The sequence below is a fragment of the Lethenteron reissneri genome, chromosome 10, assembly GCF_015708825.2.
Source record: "Lethenteron reissneri isolate LAM-NWPU_2019-01 chromosome 10, ASM1570882v1, whole genome shotgun sequence".
In the NCBI taxonomy this organism is placed as follows: Eukaryota; Metazoa; Chordata; class Hyperoartia; order Petromyzontiformes; family Petromyzontidae; genus Lethenteron; species Lethenteron reissneri.
Window position 1 is genome coordinate 1,358,476 of NC_083788.1, and position 24,017 is coordinate 1,382,492.

General features: G+C 51.5%; 3 protein-coding genes across 5 annotated transcripts in view; 1 reads left to right on the top strand and 2 right to left on the bottom strand.

Moving 5' to 3' along the window:
* The window catches only part of LOC133340793 (uncharacterized), an 18,631-nt gene extending 18,107 nt beyond the window's left edge, over positions 1-524 (bottom strand). The window contains exon 1 of the mRNA XM_061549192.1: positions 454-524. Within this exon, the coding sequence (XP_061405176.1) occupies positions 454-506 (53 nt within the window). The 5' untranslated portion in view covers positions 507-524. The remainder of the gene's footprint in view (positions 1-453) is intronic.
* A 4,639-nt stretch (positions 525-5,163) lies between these two features.
* On the top strand, positions 5,164-16,503 carry NDUFS5 (NADH:ubiquinone oxidoreductase subunit S5). The gene is made up of 3 exons (XM_061549196.1): positions 5,164-5,278; positions 12,102-12,326; positions 15,936-16,503. The coding sequence occupies exons 2-3, from the start codon at positions 12,111-12,113 to the stop codon at positions 16,032-16,034; spliced, it is 315 nt and encodes a 104-aa protein (XP_061405180.1). The 5' UTR covers positions 5,164-5,278; positions 12,102-12,110; the 3' UTR covers positions 16,035-16,503.
* A 943-nt stretch (positions 16,504-17,446) lies between these two features.
* Positions 17,447-24,017, bottom strand: part of LOC133340795 (myb-related protein A-like) — a 38,037-nt gene continuing 31,466 nt past the window's right edge. For all 3 annotated transcript variants that reach the window (XM_061549195.1, XM_061549194.1, XM_061549193.1), the window contains exon 17: positions 17,447-23,720. In XM_061549195.1, the coding sequence (XP_061405179.1) occupies positions 23,607-23,720 (114 nt within the window). In that variant the 3' untranslated portion in view covers positions 17,447-23,606. The remainder of the gene's footprint in view (positions 23,721-24,017) is intronic.

A 24,017-nucleotide genomic window follows, 5' to 3' on the forward strand; every position in this document is an offset into this window, starting at 1 on the left:
AAACTTTAATAAATAAATAACCCCCCGCGTTGTGTTACCTCGCCAGGTAAGGCGCCACTGAGCGGCGTAGCTCTCTTTCAGAAGCCATCACGGATGGTGGCTCAACGAAGTGGTTTCTCGCGTGGACATTCATAGCGATTCTGAACGTGGAGGTGAAAACCCGGAGGACGTGGAGACAAATCCACGCGACCACGGGCAGAGAGATAGAGACACACGCAGACCCCAAATATACAGCAAGAATCAGGGTCGCGATCGAACCCACGGCCTCCTGTCCACCAGGCGAGGGAGTCAACATCTCGGCCACCTTAGCGCCCCCAACTCCCCCCTCCTGCGTCTTGAGCAGTGCTGTTTGCTGCTGGCCGCTTGGCGTGTGTCCCCCCCCACACACACACCCCCCACCCCCCCACACACACCCCCACACACCCCCCCCCCACACCCCCCCCCCACCCGTACCGGTGCTCGAGTTTGTCGAGGACTTCGATGAGTTGCACGGAGCGCGCTGCCATCGAGTCGGAGCGCTGGAACAGGCGGCAGCAGCCACCACCACCTCCACCACCTCCACCACCACCACCACCTCCACCACCACCACCACCAACTCCACCACCACCACCGCCACCACCTCCACCACCGCCGCCGCCGTTCTCCGCTGCCTCGGCGCTCCGCTCGGCCGGGTTGGGCCGCCGGGGCCCGGGCTGGGCCATGGACGAGGGGCACGAGGAGGAGGAGGAGGACTTTGTCGGAGCTTGAGAGGATCTCCTTGAGGGCTGAGAGAGGCTCCGCCACCCGCCCCGGACTCCTCCGGCGGAGCGGAGGGTCGCGGCTCGCGACTCTCGTGGTGCCACAGAGGGCAGGGGGTGACAGCGGCAGGAGACGAGCGAGATGGAGAGAGAGCGAGATGGAGGCGAGGAGGTTGGAGATGAAGAGGTTGGAGGCAGCTCAAACTAAACTACGACACGAGTTTTATTCTACCAGGCAAGGGCCCCACTGAGCTACTGCTGCGTAACTCTTCTTCAGCAGGGACCAGTCCGTCACAGATGATGGCCCAACGAATTGGCATAATCAGCACGTGGACATGTGCAGCAAGCAGCCAAACACTCTTCACGTGTGCTTCGAGATGAGACGAAACGCCGCAGAGAGAGGGGGATACAGCGGACTGGGGGTGTAAATATAGAGAGCTGGCTGAAGCTATGGAGAGAGAGAGAGAGTCAGAGACGTGGCGACATCCAGAGAGATCCAGAGACGTGGAGAGATCGAGAGGGGTCTGGAGAGAGGGAGATTGTGGAGAGATTTAGGACGTCCCGGTGATGAACTAAAAAAGATCGAACGGGACGTGTCGCTCCGGCGCTGAGCGGAAAATCTGGGCGAGGTTGCGAGGCGCTCCGCGTTGGGCATCGTGGGGGGTGGGGAGGGATCCTGTGCCATGGAACCTTCCACGGCTCCCGAATATGGCTCAGGCCGCACGCTCGCGCCGCGGTCGTAGGGGTCACGGAGGGGTAGGGGTGGTGGGGGTGGGGTAGGGGTGGTGGTGAGGGTGGTATGGGGGGGTGGTGAGGGTGGAGTGGGGGGTGGTGAGGGTGGAGTGGAGGGATGGTGGTGGTGGTGAGGGTAGAGTGGAGGGTGGTGAGGGTGGTGGTGAGGGTGGAGTGGAGGGTGGTGAGGGTGGGTAGGGGTGGTGGTGAGGGTGGAGTGGAGGGCGGTGAGGGTGGTGGAGGTGAGGGTGGAGTGGAGGGTGGTGAGGGTGGAGTGGATGGTGGTGAGGGGTGGTGGTGAGGGTGGAGTGGTGAGGGTGTTGAGGGTGGAGTGGAGGGTGGTGAGGGTGGAGTGGAGGGTGGTGAGGGTGGAGTGGAGGGTGGTGAGGGTGGTGGGGGTGGTGGTGAGGGTGGAGTGGAGGGTGGTGAGGGTGGAGGGAGGGTGGTGAGGGTGGAGTGGATGGTGGTGAGGGTGGAGTGGAGGGTGGTGAGGGTGGAGTGGTGAGTGGTGACGGTGGAGTGGAGGGTGGTGAGGGTGGAGTGGAGGGTGGTGAGGGTGGTGGGGAGGGTGGTGAGGGTGGAGTGGAGGGTGGTGAGGGTGGAGTGGAGGGTGGTGAGGGTGGTGTGGAGGGTGGTGAGGGTAGAGTGGAGGATGGTGAAGGTGGAGTGGTGAGTGGTGAGGGTGGAGTGGAGAGTGGTGAGGGTGGAGTGGGGGGTGGTGAGGGTGGAGTGGAGGGTGGTGAGGGTGGAGTGGGGGGTGGTGAGGGTGGTGGTGGTGAGGGTGGAGTGGAGGGTGGTGAGGGTGGAGGGAGGGGTGGTGAGGGTGGAGTGGAGGGATGGTGGTGGTGGTGAGGGTGGAGTGGAGGGTGGTGAGGGTGGAGTGGAGGGTGGTGAGGGTGGAGTGGAGGGTGGTGAGGGTGGAGTGGGGGGTGGTGAGGGTGGAGTGGAGGGTGGTGAGGGTGGAGTTGAGGGTGGTGAGGGTGGAGTGGTGAGGGTGGAGTGGAGGGATGGAGGTGAGGGGCTGTAGAGGGAAGGGGCTGGCTCTGGAGTGGGTGATGGTGGTGGTGGTGGTTGAGCGGTGTGCAGTAAACATCGCCACTGGGAAGACAAAGGCGGCCGGGCGTGTTGCTGGCCACCCACCGCCATCGTGTGCCGTGCAGTCCTTCATAGGCGCTCCTACTCGCTATCAGCACTTGCCCCTACGGTTTGTTACAGGCTACATGGGGGATCTTTGTTTTTTTTGTTGCCTGGGTCCCACGCGTCGGACACGAGAGAGAAGCTGTCATCTCACCGGGCCTTACCTGCTCAAAGACGACGTCCACTTTGACTGACTTGCTTACCTCTCCATTACCTCGTAATTCGCGCTCCTGTAGTTTGTGTGTTGCTGTTGCTGTTGTCGGTGGTGTAACACGAATCCCGTGCCCCCCCCCCCCCCCCTTACTGGACATCTGAGACAAATAACGAGCCTCTTAGCTCATCGGATTCCCTCCTGCTGCTGCTGCTGCAGTCCAAATCATTTTTTTTAAAAATCGATAAAAGATTCTGATCCCGGCGACTGCTTCCTCGCCCATTCACAAAAAACTAAATCATTCTAAATCTGGGCGCGAGGCATCGGCTATTCCTGGCCGCCTCCCCCCGCCTGTGACACACTCCCTCCATCCCTCCTACTGGACATCTGCTATAAAGAACTTTATAGCTCATCGGATTCCTCCTATTGGAGGCATAAATACTGATTCCGATTCTGACACCTCCAGCCGGAATTTGGGGGTTGGGTGGTGGGGGGCGTGTGAATTCTTCTCCATTGGAATCAACGAATTAATCAGAATCTGAATATGTATGTATCACTGCAGGAGGAATACGATGAGCTATGAAGATCTTTTTGTCACAGATGGTCCCGTGCGGGGCACAGGAAGATGCGACGTCGAGTATTATCTAGAACGCACACACTCACACACACACGCATGTGTGATATCACGGGACCTTTTTAGCCAGTACCAAAGTATGAAAGATAAGAATATATTTTCCCCTTTCTGGAAATAAAACAGGAGGTAAAATGCTCAAACACCAAATAGATGCCTTTTGCAAGGAATCACGTACTGCATTAAACACACGCAGTACTTGCGGGCAACATGCGGAAAAAAACCATGCTCTGATAATGATAAATGGCAGTGTCTTTGAAACTGATTGGCCTACACCAGAGAAAGGAGTGCTACATTTGAGAGAGAGACGAAACGATGTGTCTCCGTGTTTTGTCTCTCTCTCAATTTGCGCACTCTTTGGAAGAACTTTAATCAACCAGGTAGGGTGCTAGCCGACTCTCTGTGTTGTATTGTATTTCTAAGTTTACTAGGTTTGTTTCTCATTCATTCGTACCCAGTGGCGGCTCCTGCAAAATCTCTCAGGGGGGACAAATGTCTGGATGATTGATAAGGATAAGGTCCACCCATGCAATGGATAAATTAACAGCTTAAGCATGTAAAGGCAACTTCACTTCTTTAATATTAATGAAAAATAAAGTGACTCTTACAATACATCTTGTTTGTTTCTATACTCACTATTATTACAATCCACTCAGTTTCTTTTATGAAAGATTCCACTAGGTGGCGACAAATAATATTGTTGACAGAAACGTGCTTACGTATGATGACGTAAGCACGTTAGTGCGAGCCCTTCCGGAAGCCATAGAGAAAAAAAACATCTTTGAATGTAAGTCTATGGGAACACTCTGGGCGATTCTCAGCCGGAGTGAAATCGCCCAAAAAGAGGCGGTACTCCACAGAACATGACATGACGCTGATTGGACTATATCCAGAGGCACAGTAACGGCGAGCGTAACTCTGTGGTTGAATGAAATTGGTGGTGCGTCGCCCAATCGCCCTAATGAAGAAACCGCCCCTGTTCGTACCTGATGATGATTGCTTGTGTTGCAATCGAAACGTCGTGTTCTATTATTTAATTTATCTTCTTTCTGCGTGACTTCACCGAAAGAACCAAAAAATAATTTCTGTAGTTAATGAGTTTAACAATGGGATGAGAGTTAATGAGTTTAACAATGGGATGATAGTTCATTCGTTTAACAATGGTATGAGAGTTAATGAGTTTAACAATGGGATAACCGTTAATGAGTGGAACAATGGGATGGGCGTTAATGAGTTTAACACTGGTATGGGAGTTAATGAGTGGAACAATGGTATGGGAGTTAATGAGTTTAACAATGGTATGGGAGTTAATGAGTTTAACAATGGTATGGGAGTTAATGAGTGGAACAATGGGATAACCGTTAATGAGTGGAACAATGGGATGGGCGTTACTGAGTTTAACAATGGGATAACCGTTAATGAGTGGAACAATGGGATGGGAGTTAATGAATTTAGCAATGGTATGGGAGTTAATGAGTGGAACAATGGGATGGGAGTTACTGAGTTTAACAATGGGATGGGCGCTGAGTTTAACAATGGGATAACCGTTAATGAGTGGAACAATGGGATGGGCGTTAATGAGTTTAACAATGGTATGGGAGTTAATGAGTGGAACAATGGGATAACCGTTGATGAGTTTAACAATGGGATGAGAGTTAATGAGTTTAACAATGATATTTTTGCAAATTAGAAGTTTAGCGCGAGTAGGAATCGATTCTGGAATCACAGACTAAGCCAATCGATGCTCGATGGAATCGATTTTAGTGACGTGCTCTGCGGAAAGCCGCAAGGTCGTAAAGCGCCGTCGTGAATGGGATCTGCGTGGTGCTTTACGGCAGACAGTGGGGTCAGGGGTCACGTCGAACAGCGGCTTCAAGGACGCGAGCTCCGGTGAGCGTGCAGAGCACCCAGCACACTCACCACCCTCACCCTCACTCACCCTCACTCACCCTCACTCACCCTCACTCACTCACCCTCACCACACTGACTCACCCTCACTCACCCTCACACTCACCCTCACTCACACTCATTCACCATCCTCACCCTCACTCACCCTCACTCACTCACCCTCACTCACTCACCCTCACTCACCATCCTCACCCTCACTCACCCTCACACTCACCCTCACTCACTGACTCACCCTCACTCACTCACCCTCACTCACTCACTCACCCTCACTCACCATCCTCACCCTCACTCACTCACCATCCTCACCCTCACCCTCACTCACTCACCCTCACCACGTGTGACTCACTCACCCTCACTCACCATCCTCACACTCACACTCACCCTCACTCACTTACCCTCACCACACTCACTCACCCTCACTCACTCACCATCCTCACCCTCACTCACTCACCCTCACTCACTCACCCTCACCCTCACTCACCTTCACTCACTCACTCACCCTCACTCACTCACCCTCACTCACACTCACTCACCCTCACACTCACCCTCACTCACCATCCTCACCCTCACTCACTCACCCTCACTCACTCACCCTCACTCACTCACCCTCACTCACTCACCCTTACCACACTGACTCACCCTCACCACACTGACTCACCCTCACTCACTCACCCTCACCACACTCACCATCCTCACCCTCACTCACCCTCACTCACTCACCCTCACTCACTCACCCTCACTCACTCACCCTCACTCACTCACCCTCACCACACTGACTCACCCTCACCACACTGACTCACCCTCACTCACTCACCCTCACCACACTGACTCACCCTCACCACACTGACTCACCCCCACCACACTGACTCACACTCACCTCACTCACCCTCACTCACCCTAACCACTCTCACACTCAGCACACACTCACCCTCACACTCACTCACCCTCACTCACTCACACTCACCACTCTCACACTCAGCACACACTCACCCTTACACTCACTCACCCTCACTCACCACTCTCACACTCACTCAGCACACACTCACCACTCACTCACACTCACTTACTCACTCACCCTCACCACACTCACCTCACTCACACTCAGCACACTCACTCACCACTCAGCACACACTCACCCTCACCACTCAGCCTCACCACCATCACACTCACCCTCACCACACTCACCATACTCACAATCACCACACTCAACCTCAGCACACTCACCACCCTCTCACTCAGCACACTCAGCACACCACCCTCACTCACACTCAGCACACTCTCACTCACTCAGCACACACTCACTCACTCAGCACACACTCACCCTCACCACCCTCACACTCACCACCCTCACACTCACCACCCTCACACTCACCACCCTCACACTCACCACCCTCACACTCACCCTCACACTCAGCGCACTCACCACCCTCTCACTCACTCAGCACACTCTCACTCAGCACACACTCACTCACCCTTACCACCCTCACTCACACTCACCACCCTCACACTCACCCTCACTCACCCTCTCACTCACTCAGCACACTCTCACTCACTCAGCACACACTCACCCTTACCACCCTCACTCACACTCACCACCCTCACACTCACCCTCTTCACCCTCACTCACTTACACTTACCATCACCACCCTCACACTCACCCTCACTCACCCTCACCTCACTCACCACACTCACACTCACTCAGCACACTCAGCACACTCTCACCCTCACCACACTCACCACACTCACCATACTCACCATACTCACCCTCCCTCACCACCCTCACTCACACTCACTTACACTTACCATCACCACCCTCTCACTCACCCTCCCCTCACTCACCACCATCTCACTCACTCACACTCAGCACACTCATACTCACCTCACCCACCACTCTCATAATCACCTCACTCACGCTCACCACACTCACCTCACTCACGCTCACCACCCTCACACTCACCTCATTCACCATCACCTCCCTCTCCACACTCACCCTCATCACACTCACCTCACTCATCCTCACCTCACTCACCTTCATCACACTCACCTCTCCCTCACTCACCCACTCTCGCCCTCACCACACTCACCTCACTCACCCTCACCCTTCACACTCAACCTACTCCCCTGACCTCACCCCTCTAACCGCATTCACCCTCACCACACCTCACCTCACCCTCACCACACCTCACCCCTCTCACCTCGCCCTAACCTCAATCACCCGGCCATTCGCCACCAAGTGACGGTGACGTCACCACGGCGCCTGTGCCAGGTCAGGTGCACTTTGAGGCCACGTGAAGTGTCAAAGGCCTCGCTGCCAGGAGGTCTCGGGACAGACTCAGCAGGTGCAATGGGTTGGCTAACCAAGATGACCGGTAGATACACCACCACCAGCTGTAACAACTTGCTGCATTCTATCCGCCCGGCGCTCCGCTCGTTGTTGTGAGCGTCGCTCCTCCGCCCTCCGTTGTTGTTGGAGGGCGACTGCCTCCAACTGCCCAATAGCGTCCTTCACGAGCCTCCTCCACAGAGGCCGATCTTGACACCGCTGGTACCAGTCATTGCCAAGTCCACTCAGCTCCATATCCTCTTGTACCACATCACTCCATCTCTTCTCCATCCCGTGCTATGCGGCCAAACAGAAGCTGCTTGGGCATGCGGTGGCTGGGCATGTGGGCAATATGACCCGGCCAACGCAGCCTTGCCTGCCGGAGGAGCTCACTGATGGGAATGTGTCCAGATCTTTCAAAGATTTGTGAGCTCCTAACACAATCCAGCATGGTTAAACCCATCCATCCCAGGATGGATTGTAGGCATGCCAGCCTGAATGTTTATAACCGGCGCAGATGTTCCATTAGACGGGTCCACGTTTCACAGGCATAGAGAAGGGAGGGAATGACTGTGGCCGAGAAGACCCGAAGCTTCGTGCGGAGCGACAGACCAGGTAGCTTCCACACAGCGTTACGCAGCCGATGAAAAGATAATGCTGCTTGACTGATTCGGAGTGAGACCTCTGCTGTTAAACCGGAACCGGTCATGAGCACACTGCCCAGGTATGGGAAACTCTCCACTCTCTCCACAACTGCTCCGTCACCAATAGGGAGCTGAGGTGGTGGAGTGTTTGGTGGCACAAAATACCCAGGCAGGTGCTTAGTTTTGGTGGGGCTGATGGTAAGGCCCCACCTCTTAGTGACATGCTCCAGCTTCAGCAGCAGCGCCTTCAACTCCTCCTCTGAGTGAGCAGCAATCATCAGATCATCGGCATACATAGCATGGTTAACCAATAGAGAGCCACCCCTCGACCCCAACCGGACATCGATCAGCCCCCCATTGTATCGGTGCCAGATGGTAATTCCTCCGGTACAGCCATGGCAAGCTTCTCGAACTACGTGGTCAAAAATGATGTTAAATAACGTGGTAGCCAGAGGGCATCCCTGGAGCAGCACCCCAAGGTGAACAGGGAGTGGCTCCGACTCCTGGGCCCTCGCACCAGTTTGAAGGCCCTTAATTATGTGTTTGGGGCCGTCCATAAATGACGTCACGCACCTAGAGGGGGGGGGGGGTCAGACATTTGTGACGATGTGTGACCGGGGGGGGGGGGGGGGTTGAGAAATGTGACGTCACATTAAAATGCGCAACTTTAAATAAATATCGACAACACGTTCTACTTACAACATTGGTACCTCATTTGCCAGTCAAAAATATGATAATTGTTTTTTACCCTTTTATCTGGCAACAAAACTGACACCTTTTTTTTACGAGGAGTCATGTTTGTATAGACCACAATACCTGCAGTCATAATGCAAACAAAAAACATAACTCTGATAATGTATGCACTGTCCTTGAAGTTGATTGGTCCACACCCGTGACAGCTTAAGCTGACAGCTTAAGCTGTCTCGGGTATTGTGGTCTGGTATTGTGGTCTATGCAAACATGACTCCTCGTAAAAAAAGGTATCAGTTTTGTTGCCAGATAAAAGGGTAAAAAAACAATTATATTTTTGACTGAAAAATGAGGTACCAATGGTGTAAATTCTTACCCCGAGCTCTCATACTCTGATGGTGCATTGTCTTTGAGTTGTGCGCCTTTTGGCGTCATCTGGTCCAACACCATGTGAGACTAGGCTCTAAGGAAAGCTGTCTCGGGTGTGGACCAATCAACTCCAAGGACAGTGCATACATTATCAGAGTTATGTTTTTTGTTTGCATTATAACTGCAGGTATTGTGGTCTATGCAAACATGACTCCTCGTAAAAAAGGTGTCAGTTTTGTTGCCAGATAAAAGGGTAAAAACCAATTATCACGTTCTACTTAATTAAATTGACGTTTTAATAAATGTTTTCTCCTACAACATCAGAGTGCAGCGCCACATTAAATACGCACTACAATGACAATAGTTTAAAGCGATTTGAAGCGTGTTTATTTTTTTAGGGGGGCGGGCAGAGCTTTGTGACGTCATATTTGAGGGGGGGGGTCTGACTTTTGTGACGCCGTGTGACGAGGGGGGGGGGGGTAAAAAAATCGTCCAAAATCGCGTGACGTCATTTATGGACGACCCCTTTCCACCGTGGTGCTTTGTAGAAAAAAAAAAGTGCCAGGTGGAGGGGTTACCAGCCCCTCACCTCACCACTCTCAACACACTCCACCCTCACCTCGCTCACCTCACCCCACCCCGCATCAATGTTTAATTCTGACGTAGTCCTATTTAGCCAATTGGCCGAGCGAGTTTGCAAGGGGGATCTGTGGTGCTTCTGAAGAAGAGCGACATTGCTCAGTGGGCCTTACCTGGTGAATAAAAAAAACGTAGTTGAGCTGAGAGCAAAATCACAGCGACATTGGAGCGATCCGTGCGGAGGAATCGGCAACAACGGAACAGAACGCGTCAGCGGTGCAGCCAAACATACTCGCCACGACGACGACGATTATGCTTAAAGAACAAAACATTAACAATAGAGCGTGGACACACAGACCAGGCGCAGTGCACCCAGCACGAGAACAACGGGGTAATTCGCGGTCGGAGAGAAGTGGGGAGCGAACACGATCGAGTCAATGAAGCGGCAGACGAAATCATCCCGTCCTCGCCTGACCCTCACCTCACCTCACCCCTCTCATCTCACCCCTCACCTCACCTCCCTCTCACCTCACCCCTCCCCTCACCCCTCTCACCTCACCTCACCCCTCTCACCTCACCTCACCTCCCTCTCACCTCACCTCCCTCTCACCTCACTCACATCTCCCTCACCTCACTCACATCTCCCTCACCACTCTTACGCTCACCTCACTCACCCCTCTCTCACAACCACCCCCTCTCACAAACGTACCAATGTGTTATTATTGGGTCATCAGACGATAAATAGGATGCTGGTACTCGATTGTTCACGTGACAACGGTTTCATCTCTGTTGGCCGTCAGATTGGAGTAGTGTCCAACACGCACTGGCGTTGCACGCGCGCGATACGATCCAAAAAAAAATCAAGCACGAATTGTATCTACAATTCTTGGTTTCACCCTCATTAGGACTCATCAGTACAGCCATTGATGTTGGTTGGCCACGTTATCTCAGTGTCTTGAGTTGGTGGTCGAGAATGGCAACGCAGTTCTGTTGAGGTTGGTGGTCTGCATAAGGCCGACAGCATGTCTTCATGCACTGCTGCACACCTTTGCGTGTTGCTCATTCTGTTTGTGTATTCTCGCTGCACTCAAGGCTCTGCTGTAATTGGTGTTGTCGTCATTCACAGATTTGACTTCGGAGTTCCCTCTGAACCCATCGCTCTCCTGCCTCTCATCATCCTTGCTCGAATCACACCCTCACCTCTCATTCCTTGATCCCTCCAATATCGCTCTCTCTCCTGCCTGCCTCGCACCTTCGCTCTCTCTCACGCTCCACCAAATCCTCGCTCCATCTCCCCTCTCGCCTGCTCCCACGCGAACACTTTGCGCGGGAATAAATGTTTCCATACCTCCGACTAGCACGGGTGGCGACGTGCGGTGCGGAGTAAGTTTATCGTACGTTCATGCACCTCGCTCTTCTCGTCACCCCCTCGATGCATGTCTTGTGGTCTCTCGTTCCTCTGCCCTCCACTCGCATGCGTCAATCAGTCGGCGTCTCATGCTCTCTGTGATGCTCACTCACGCTGCTGGTTCTCTACGACCCCTCCCCACCTCCCAATTGCCAAACTAAATATTCTGGCCTCATGCCGACCTCGGGCAGATGGGGCTACCTGAGCAGTGGGTCACCTGAATAGGGGGAGGGGTCACAAACAGTGGGAGGGGCCACCCAGGTAGTGGGAGGGGCCACCCAGGTAGTGGGAGGGGCCACCCATGCAGTGGGACGTGCTGTGTAAATGTCGGCTGGGCTGCAGTCAGCTACTATTGTTTTCGAGCGGTTCCTCCCAGGGACACGGTTGCGTTCTGCATTCAGTAACCCGACAGCGGTGGCGAGATGTTAACTCCCTCGCCAGGTATGCAGGAGGTGGTGGGTTCGATCCCAACCCTGACGCCTGCTGTATATTTCAAGTTTTCTTGTTCTCTCCCGTGGTCGCTTGGATTTTTCTCCGATTTTTTCCCTCATTTAAAATGAACACGCGTTAAGTATTTGGCTGTTATAAATGTTCACGTTATAGGCCGCAACTTCGTTGAGCTATCAGTTGCTTCTGAAAAAACGAGCCACATAGCTCAGTGGGGCCTTACCTGGTAAGCAAAAATTTTGTTTAATCGCTCTGTGTGCACGTGCAACTGTGACCATCCCCTCGTCATCGCAAGCTTCTGACATTGTGAGCTCGCATCTCTCCCCCTCACGATCTCTGGGCTAGGAAGCCACGATGCCGTTCCTCGACGTGAAGGCGTGGCTGGGCGTGGAGTTTGACCAGCTCTTCACGGTGCGCTCCAAGGACAACATGGCGCGGCGCGCCGGCCGCTGCCACCTCTACGAGCAGGAGGTGATCGACTGCTCGCACGGCCTGGGCACGGTGCGCGCCAGCAGAGAGTGCCAGCACGAGATCGAGGACTACAAGGAGTGCCTGTTCAAGGCCAAGATGGTGGGTGGGCGGCAGGGTGGGTGGCAGGGTGGCAGGGTGGCGACCGCGCGGGCGTGCAAAGCCCGCCCGCTCGTACTCACTCATCTTCTAAAACCTCTTATTCATCTATTTTTCATTATCCATAAGAGGTTTTTTTAGGTTAGACCACGTAAATGTGTCGTTCACTCAACAGCCAATTTAATAAGGTTTGTCACGTAAACAAAACGTGCCGATTAGTTACTAGTTCACACCGGTGTGTTGGAGTAAACCATTGTAGATGTAGTGGGTTTACTCTCAAACACACTGCTGGTGTGTTGGAGTAAACCATTGTAGATGTAGTGGGTTTACTCTCAAACACACTGCTGGTGTGTTGGAGAGTAAACCATTGTAGATGTAGTGGGTTTACTCTCAAACACACTGCTGGTGTGTTGGAGAGTAAACCATTGTAGATGTAGTGGGTTTACTCTCAAACACACTGCTGGTGTGTTGGAGTAAACCATTGTAGATGTAGTGGGTTTACTCTCAAACACACTGCTGGTGTGTTGGAGAGTAAACCATTGTAGATGTAGTGGGTTTACTCTCAAACACACTGCTGGTGTGTTGGAGAGTAAACCATTGTAGATGTAGTGGGTTTACTCTCAAACACACTGGTGGTGTGTTGGAGTAAACCATTGTAGATGTAGTGGGTTTACTCTCAAACACACTGCTGGTGTGTTGGAGAGTAAACCATTGTAGATGTAGTGGGTTTACTCTCAAACACACTGCTGGTGTGTTGGAGTAAACCATTGTAGATGTAGTGGGTTTACTCTCAAACACACTGCTGGTGTGTTGGAGTAAACCATTGTAGATGTAGTGGGTTTACTCTCCAACACACTGCTGGTGTGTTGGAGAGTAAACCATTGTAGATGTAGTGGGTTTACTCTCAAACACACTGCTGGTGTGTTGGAGAGTAAACCATTGTAGATGTAGTGGGTTTACTCTCAAACACACTGCTGGTGTGTTGGAGAGTAAACCATTGTAGATGTAGTGGGTTTACTCTCAAACACACTGCTGGTGTGTTGGAGTAAACCATTGTAGATGTAGTGGGTTTACTCTCAAACACACTGCTGGTGTGTTGGAGAGTAAACCATTGTAGATGTAGTGGGTTTACTCTCAAACACACTGCTGGTGTGTTGGAGAGTAAACCATTGTAGATGTAGTGGGTTTACTCTCAAACACACTGGTGGTGTGTTGGAGTAAACCATTGTAGATGTAGTGGGTTTACTCTCAAACACACTGCTGGTGTGTTGGAGAGTAAACCATTGTAGATGTAGTGGGTTTACTCTCAAACACACTGCTGGTGTGTTGGAGTAAACCATTGTAGATGTAGTGGGTTTACTCTCAAACACACTGCTGGTGTGTTGGAGTAAACCATTGTAGATGTAGTGGGTTTACTCTCCAACACACTGCTGGTGTGTTGGAGAGTAAACCATTGTAGATGTAGTGGGTTTACTCTCAAACACACTGCTGGTGTGTTGGAGAGTAAACCATTGTAGATGTAGTGGGTTTACTCTCCAACACACTGCTGGTGTGTTGGAGAGTAAACCATTGTAGATGTAGTGGGTTTACTCTCAAACACACTGCTGGTGTGTTGGAGAGTAAACCATTGTAGATGTAGTGGGTTTACTCTCAAACACACTGCTGGTGTGTTGGAGAGTAAACCATTGTCGATGTAGTGGGTTTACTCTCAAACACACTGCTGGTGTGTTGGAGTAAACCATTGTAGATGTAGTGGGTTTACTCTCAAACACACTGCTGGTGTGTTGGAGAGTAAACCATTGTAGATGTAGTGGGTTTACTCTCAAACACACTGCTGGTGTGTTGGAGAGTAAACCATTGTAGATGTAGTGGGTTTACTCTCAAACACACTGGTGGTGTGTTGGAGTAAACCATTGTAGATGTAGTGGGTTTACTCTCAAACACACTGCTGGTGTGTTGGAGAGTAAACCATTGTAGATGTAGTGGGTTTACTCTCAAACACACTGCTGGTGTGTTGGAGTAAACCATTGTAGATGTAGTGGGTTTACTCTCAAACACACTGCTGGTGTGTTGGAGTAAACCATTGTAGATGTAGTGGGTTTACTCTCCAACACACTGCTGGTGTGTTGGAGAGTAAACCATTGTAGATGTAGTGGGTTTACTCTCAAACACACTGCTGGTGTGTTGGAGAGTAAACCATTGTAGATGTAGTGGGTTTACTCTCCAACACACTGCTGGTGTGTTGGAGAGTAAACCATTGTCGATGTAGTGGGTTTACTCTCAAACACACTGCTGGTGTGTTGGAGAGTAAACCATTGTAGATGTAGTGGGTTTACTCTCAAACACACTGCTGGTGTGTTGGAGAGTAAACCATTGTCGATGTAGTGGGTTTACTCTCAAACACACTGCTGGTGTGTTGGAGTAAACCATTGTAGATGTAGTGGGTTTACTCTCCAACACACTGGTGGTGTGTTGGAGTAAACCATTGTAGATGTAGTGGGTTTACTCTCAAACACACTGCTGGTGTGTTGGAGTAAACCATTGTAGATGTAGTGGGTTTACTCTCAAACACACTGCTGGTGTGTTGGAGAGTAAACCATTGTAGATGTAGTGGGTTTACTCTCAAACACACTGCTGGTGTGTTGGAGAGTAAACCATTGTAGATGTAGTGGGTTTACTCTCTAACACACCGGTGTGAACAAGGAACGAATTGGGCACATTTTGTCCACATGACAAACCTTGCGATGTGGCTGTCAGGTGCTAGCGGGTTTAACGACACATTCACACGATCTGACCCAAAAATCTCTTAAGGATATTGGTCCCAAAAAGTCGACGTGTTAAACTATTTTTCATTATTTTACCAGTCAAGGCCCAGAAGCGACCTGGTTATCACAATGATAGTTCAACAAAGTAGTGGAAATTTCTTAGCAGCAGCCAAATACTCTTAAACGCGTGACGTTGATTCTAAATGGTGAGGGAAAAACCGGAGAAAAATCCACACAACCACAGGGAGAACATGCAATCTCCAAATATACAGGAGTCAGGGTTGGGATCGAACCCACGACCTCCTGTATACTCAGCGAGGTAGTTAACATCTCCGAGCCACCACAGCTCCCTCTCTCTCTCACCCAACACTCGCCTGCACTCGTCGATTCACTCTCGAAACCTCATGCTGACCCAACTACACTCACTCGCAGTCACTCCCAACAGCCTCACCCACTCAGATCCCCCGTAGTCTTCTACAGACTGTTTGAGCCTAGTGCTGTTAGCGAGCAGCACCTATGAAGGTTGGCACTGTGGCATGAGGGGAGGAGGGGGGGGGCTTGGGTGGCCAGCACCACGCCCGGCCGCCTTTGTCTCCCTCGTACCTCCGATTAGCGGGGTTGGTTTCGTACGGTCCGAAATTAGTTCCACATAACGCAAGCACTCAAAAGAACCACACAGGTGGATGCGCGGACACGTGTTCTGTAGGTCGTCACCCGGTAGGTAACAGCGCATGTCAGTCCAGCAGTGTGTTTTGGGAGTTTCCCCAAATCTCTTAGTGATCCACTGTCTCCTCTCACCCGTGCACACGTGACACGCTTTGCGTCGTTTTCCTTGTGTCGCCTCCAGATCGAGCGGATGAAAGCGATCCTCCAGCAGAGGGATAAGCTGATCCAGGAGGGGAAGTACACCCCCCGGAAATTCTCCGAGGTTGTGGGAAGTCCGTGAAAGAGCGGCACCACCAGGAGACATCGGCCAGGGAAACATCCACTCAAGTCGTGTTCGGTGCTTGCAGCAACTCTCGAATATCCCTCGGTGCTTACAGCAACTCTCGAATATCCCTCGGTGCATTATCTGGCTTGTGGATTGAGGAAAAAATAAAATGCTTCACGTGTTCGCTGGCTTAATAGCCGATCCTCGCTTGTCAAGGGTCGAGCTAAATTAAGATTCCAGAGTAAACCAATTCCTTTAATGAGCAATGCAAAGAGGGCACTCTACGTGGTCACCCCACCTGCCTCCGTTCTACGGAAACAATACATTTGCGAATTTAATATGCACGTCTTGCATTTTCCTTGTTTAATCTGGATCCACCCCTCCACAGCGCCGGATAATGGAATGGTGGTAACTGTCATTTTGTCCTTGGTGAATATATTGGGTGGAATTCTGTGAATTAAACAACTTTCCCTATTTTCCCCGACCTCTCAAGGTGCCTTCTGTTTTTCAAGTTGGTGGCATTAGTTTCAACAATTGGGATGCAGTGGTGGCTAGGACATGTGAACTACCTCACCTGGTAGACGGGAGATCGTGGGTTCGATCCCAACCCTGACGCCTGCTGTATATTTGGAGTTTGCACGTCTCTCTCATTTAGAATCAACACGTGTTTCGAGTAATTGGCTGATGTACATTTCCACATAAGCCAATTTGTTGAGTTATGTGGCCAGTTTGCTTTAAAAAAACTAGCTCAATTGGCCTTTACTTGGTAAAATTTAGTAAGTAGATCCACAGCTTAACACTGTGGTCTTAAAATATATATAGGCAATGTTCTGGGAAATGGCCGGTGATAGCACACAATGTGCCTCATGGGGCCAGTGACCAAATTACATAATTTTTTCTTGTAAGGCAGGATTGTTGACGAGTTCGCTAAACGTACTGGTGCACCACTGAAAACGCAGCATCGCCAAATATTCTGCGTCGTGCCGAGGTTTCCTGGTGCATCCGAAACCTTTAGGCATGCAATCACCGACTCGGCATGGCCGCTGTGGATTCGAACCTCTGCGACAAGCGCTGGCGCTGGCCACGTTAACGCTGGGTCGCGCTGGTCCTGGCCTGCGCTGGCCCTGGCCTGCGCTGGGTCACGCTGGGTCACGCTGGCCTCCGCTGACCACGATGGCACTAGGTCGTGCTACCACCGCTTCAATTGAGTGGACATACAATTCAATATTTTATCATCTGCAGCTTTATCGTGTTCATGAGTCAGTGGGCTGGTAACCAATGTTGACCAATATTCTTGGTTCTGTAGAGACTTTTCTAACGTTCATGGCATTATTATTGGCAATGCATTTTAGCAGTCGCCTGACACTTTACATTATAACGTCCCAACCACCTTGTTTACTGAAATAACACGCATCCTGTACAATAAATCACCATTTTCAACAATGAAGTTTTACTTTTAACCATACTGTTCATCATTTTGCAATATATAATCATTTCATTAAATGGGAAAAAATGCCTTAAGTCTCATACACAGTCTTAACATTTTAACTTACACGTGTCAGCATGCGTCATTATCCTTAACTGTACACAGTACAATTGCCCCCCTACACATGGCATTAAATACACAGCTCACCAACATATGGGCAAAAGTCATACCACTCCAGTACTATCTTAGCCCGAACCACTTAGTACATTACCAGAAAATAGTCTATCCCTAAAGCGTCCTCTCTCTGTAAACTATTCACAATAAGTACAATTGTTAGCACTGCTATTTTAATTGTGTGAAGGTTGTTAAGAGACAAACATGTATCTCATGGGGCTACTGGCCGTTGGAGGATGCAATACATAAAATGTTTTACGTTGTTATATCCGCAAGTGTAGACAGGATTTAGAAACTTGCGCAGTGTCGCTTCCTGCGATTGCTGCCAATCCCAGCGACACAACTCATTCCACATGTTCCACCGCGCACGGCAAAATCCGCCCGCCTCACACGACGTCTGGATTGTGGGCCAACCAGGGCCACGGGCGGGTCCGAGAACGAGTTCACCAAAACGTGACGCGAGTGCACCCCGTCGCAGCCTCGTCGGCGCGTCCGTTCGTCGTGCGTGACGTCAGCGGCACGGTTCAGTTTCTGCAGTGGAAAAGCAACCTGGCACTCGCCTAGCCGCACCCGGGCTGGCTCGGTTGTACCGTCGGAAGAAAACAAAGGCAACAAGCAATGGAAGTGGCCTTTGCCTGGTAGGATGGGGATGGCTTAGATTAATTTCTATGCGTTTGGGCGATTTGTTTACCTTTCTTGTACTTTGCACTACTGTCGTGTTTGTGTACTGTTTGTTGTTGTAACGTTCCTACCCGCCACTACTGGACATCTGTAAAAAAAGAGCTTTATAGCTCATCGAATTCATCCTGCAGTATAAATATTCTGCATCTGGGGGAGGGTCGAGGAACAACGTCCGGTTTCTCAAAGAAGCCGCGAACGAAAGACGCTCACAGTTTAAGCCCCAATAGGGATCACCGCCAACAGGTGATAGCAACAGCAAACGCACCTCTCTCCGGGGCGGGCATCACGCACGGGCTCACGGCCTCATCACCCTCCGCAGTGGAGGGATACATGCAGCAAGATGCGTAGTAATGCGATTCAAAGCACTCTTTGCCAGACCAAAAAAACCAAACCATCAGCACCGTTTGTATGAGATGGGATTTTCTCAAGAGATCGAGAGACGGAAGAGGAGGGGGGGGGGGGGGTTTGGGTCCACACCGGAGGCCACACGATTGGAAGTCGCTCTTGAAATTGTGCGATGTGAATCGCCTGTCGACGTCTGCCCGGTTGCGGGGAGGGGGACGCCCGCAATTTGACGAGCCGATTTGATTGCGCGCGACCAAGTTGGCAGGGCAGCAGCCGATCGCTCCCGTGCGGACTCGCAGGAAGAGCTAAGGGAAGGGCCCGGCGGTGGCCGTGGTCATTAAGGGAAAAATGAGCAAATGCTGGCGGCAAACAACGGGTGACAACAATGGGAGGTGGGGGCGAGAGGGGAGGCGGTTGAACAAGGACTCTCGTTTCACCAAGTGTGCCTGGGGCTCAAAACAGAGAACCCAACACTGCACTGCTTTTAAAAAGAGTTGATGCTCAGGACCCTTCACACATCAGCATATCTATTTTTACGGCGCAAAGGGCCATGACATAAAGCATTCCCGTGACGCAAATCGGTCTCCGGAGACGGCGGGATGTGTTTTATTGGCTTCAGAAACGGGATTAATTATAGCCAGGGCACGTGGCCGGCATCCAGCACGTGGGGTTTAACGGTAGCCGCGTCGCTTGGCTACTGCCAACGAATGCAATGAGTGGGAGGAGGGAGAGGTCACAATTCCACAAAGACTCCCGCAGGCACCGCGTGGATATACGACGGTTGAAGTAAGGTTCAAGCCCAGCCATGTCTTGCTCACCCGCCACTGCCTCCTCTAGTCATCACCCCCCCCCCCCCCCCCGAGGGTATTTGGCCTACTCTTCCTCGCTGGCCAGATGTCTCGGAAGAGGTTTTTAGAAACATGTGCCTGGAGTATTTGGCTGCTAGAAATTTCCACACGATAAGCCACTTTGTTGAGCGCTATCATTTGTGGCCAGGTTGGGCCGGGCCTCACCTGGAAAAAAAAAAAAGAGATGGGTACCCACACTTGCCCTCGTCACATGCGACCTGCCGATAAACTCTCATTGCGTCAAGGAGCATAAACCATCACGCGAACTCCGGCCCATCCTCGCAGTGGCTTTTGGCTGGCTATCGAACAAAGACGTTCACCGCGTCACGCACTTTCAGATGCGCTTCTGCAGCCATCTGGAACAGCTCTTCCGATATTAGGAAGGAGCTACGCACTTTAAAATAATCTAGATAGAAAATTCATTTATTAAAAACAGTTTTTTGTGTTTAGTTTGTTGTCCTTGCCCCGCACCTCCGTTTAGCATGGTTGGCTATGTACAATGTGAAAGAAGTTCAACATCCATAGACTTACACAGAGATCCGTAGACTTACATACACATGTACGTATGTACCGGTTCACACCGGGTTTGTACATGTAGCCGAGTGCCTTGCGGAATATCCCGCAGGGGAGCTGGTCACCATAGCTACACTGCGCGAGGCCAACCGGCGTGCAGACACGTCCCGATGCTCGGCAACAGCTGCCCTCTCTTGCTAGAAGCTTGAGACCCGGCTGAAGGCAGCAGCTTCTTCTATCGTAGGATTTACGCAGTTTTTTTCCTCTGGACACTCCGGCCCCTGGTTTAAAAGAACTTCAACCAACCATGTGCCCCGCAGCACCGGCCCGCATGGAGTTTTTGGCCACACAGTTTCGCAGAAAGTGACAGGGGGCTCAAACAATGTTGATGTTAAAACAAGCGATTTAACCCACGGCTGGGCACGAGTGCGTGAACCATGTCAGCAAGCAGAGTGACTGACTACGAGTTTGACTTTGTGAGCCACACAGGGCCAAGCAAAATATTTTTTATTTCGTTTTACTTGAAAAAAAATTCTGATATTAAACATCTGAAGATGGACATTATCTGCCGAAGCAAATCGTATCGCTAGGTGGCGCTGTCCTATCATGTTTGCAAAATACGAAAAGCTCTCCGTGCATTTTTCATTTGCTAAAACTTTTGGCCAGATGCTTTCGGTTAAAACTGGTTTTAATAAAGTGCCTAGCATTGAGACAGACAAATGTTATGTTTTTTATTAGATTAAAAAGCTAAATATCTTTATACAAATAGTCCTCACAGTGGACTGACCACTCTCTCACAGGAGGAGCTACAACGCCGAGTAGCATGTGTACACGCATGCGCACACATGGAACACAAATAACAATATCCCCCGTGTAGCCTTAACATACTATTGGGGCAAGTGCTGTTACCGGCACAGCGCACAAGGGGGTGGGTGGCCAGGACCGCGCCCGGCTGGCTCTCTCCCAAGTGGCGATGTTTACATGCCAACTCGACCTACGGAAGGCCCAGGACCGCTTCAAATAATTGTCACTGGTGTTGGCCGTGAACTCGCGTCGCTGGGATCGTAGGGCGGTGCGCTAACGGCTGCACTACCGCTCACCACGTAGAACACGTGCGCACACAAACACGCGCACACACACACGACACACACTCGAGATCTCAAGTCTTAAATCGGCTCTTAATAACGGCGATAGCGTCGATTGCCACGCGGGAGACGCGTTTAACAATCATCAGGCACGTGCAGCGTGTGACGAATTGACTTGCACTCGAACGGGGAGAAGTAAATTGGTGAATGCGGAGAGACGACGGAGCGTGGCAGAGAGGCTGTGGTTTGGGACGACCCGGTGTCGTGGGGGGGGACAAAATACATTTGGCGAGCTGGTTTACACATCGGTGTTTAAAGGATGCGCTGCTCAATTTCGAACAAACACCTCCAACGCAAACAAGCGCTGAAGCCGGTGTTCTTCATTCATTTTCTGAGGTGGGGGGGGAGGGGGGCACTCTTGCCGATAAGACATCATCAGTGTGAGGGCCGCCACATCATTTCAAACCATTGGAAGTTTGTGACATCAGCACGATGATGATGATGGGGTGGGGGGGGGGGCGTTGTTCACTATTTGTGTATTGTGTCGGGAAGGGCCGCACGTGAGGGGCCGTGCTAAAGGCCACCGCCGCCAGTGGGCGGCGGTGGCCTTGCGATGAAGAACACTGGCTTAAGCAGGTGCTGCTTTAGCAGGGCATTCGTGTGCATGGGGTCGTCCATGTGGCCAAAAAAAACATTTCCATTCCTCTTACGCATCTCCCCTTCCCCGTCGGCGCCGGCAGTGCCGCCCGACATCGGCTTACGCAAGCATTGACCCACAGGCCGCCACTCTACGTTGAGACGTGCAGCAAAATGCTCTAACAACCAGCGTCTGCCATAGGACATCAACACAAATCGTCCTTCAAGTGTCCGGAAACACTCCAACAGCCATCCGGCATCTTGCCGTGGGCTTCTCATAGATCCGTTGTTGTTGTTGTAGTTTACGGGAGCTTCAGGACGCTGCCAAGTGGTGGCGGTAGCGGCAGGCTGTACGAATGTGTACTGTAAACGGACCCACTGCGTCTCTACAATCAACTTAAAATGCTCCACAACGGACCGGTGAGTACCTCTGCAAAAGTGGATGTTATTTCCCATATCATAGTTAAAATGTAGGCTTAATGTTTTTGTTTTCTTGAAAAGTTTCATGTACTTGGACAATTTGGTGGACCATAAATAATCGGCATATCTGATTAACTGGCACCCTCCATGGATGCCGGATAACGGAGCTCTTGCTGCAGACAACCCAGTGAGAAGGCGACCGGCTCGCAAGCAGAAGGTTGAGAGTTCAAATCCCGGTTGAGCGGTGACTCGGTTCCCCCACGTGGTTCCGCCCGGCTCAATAAACTGATTGGGGGGTAAAAGTTAGTAGCGGTCGTCCTAGGGACAGACACGTCCTCGGCATTGGAATGCGGAATTTCCACCACTGGCTCAGGGCTGTAAAAAGGAGGAGAGCACGGCCTCGACGCTCATGCGAGCAGGAAATCACTCACGGAATGTTTTTTGACACGCTTCAAACGGCACTGAGATCATTAACGACCAACGGCCAATCCTTAAAATCCTTTTACGTTAGCGACTTTATACTTTTTTATACTTGTGTAGTGACATCGCTGGATGTCAACATGCTGGGTGGGTGCAGTGCCGGCCCTAGAGGGGCACGGCGTGCGGTGTAGCGACATCGCGGATACCACAAGGGTGTGGGTGTAGTACCGGCGCGAGAGGGGCCCGGTGAACGCTGAATATAATAGCGCGTGATGGCACCACGCTTTACGTGCAGTGCCGACCCTACAGGACAGGGTGTGTGGGTGCCGGCCAAAGGGTGAGGTTCTGTGAGGCCATGGCACTCTGGTTGACCCGGAAAGACACGTGACAAGTTAAATTGACAAAGGAGCCCCAAGAGGGGGCTAGGGGTGGTCACTTGATTGGGACCTAGATCTTTCCCGAGGATTCTGGAAGGTGGACGAGGCCAAGGGCAGAGCTGTCCACACCACAAAGAATATAAGCCGGGTCCCCGAGAGGGACCAGGGTTGTTGTTCATCCTGGAAGAAACCCTTCGTCTACGTTCTCCGTTCAACGAGTCTCCAACACGTGGACCCGGGCCAAAGCTGTTGGTCCCGGTCCGTAGTAGCAGTTACGTGGTAACTAGTGTAGTTAGCCTGGTGGTTACCACCATAGGTTGTTATTCTGTTAAGGGGGAAGTTACCCCGTGTGTTGGAACTGAATAAATGTGTTGCCTCCAAGTCTATGTCTGCGACTCAGTTGAACCCATTACACTTACAGTTAACAATCCCGCTACCGGGTTCTCCATTTAAATACTCCCACAACCATCTTAACCTAGAGAATGAATGCCGGCGCGGGATTTGGCGGGGAAACCAAAGTCGCTGCCGTTTCGGAAAAAAATCCTGGCGCGTCAACGCTCACTCGGCCGATCGGGAAGGGGGGGGGGCGAATGTCTGTGACGTCGCAATCGAAGCGCACGGAGGGGCGGACGAGTCACGGGGGGTTGTGCGGTGGCACTCGCTCACAGCACCAGGCTCCGCGGAGGCAGGGTGTGCAGGATCCTGCGAGCCTTCTCCGTCATCAACACTTGGTCCTCCGTCTTGCCGCACGCCACGGCCTCCCACTCCTCGCTCATCTGTGCAGGAGGGGAAGGGGGGATGAGATGCGGGGGCGGGGGGCAGCGGTGGGGGGGTCAAAGATTGTCACTGCCGCACCTCCGCGTTACCAACCCTCGCTACCCTGTCAGATCCCATGGCTGCTGCTGCACTATTAGACACTCACATTTAAGTGGAATAAAAACATCTTTATATATATCATGTATCGTAGATGCAGCCAATGGTGACTGGGCCGTTACCCTCAAATACAAGATTGTGTGTTGCTTCACGGGTGCGATATATAAATGTGAGTATTAATATTATTATTATCGTAAGAC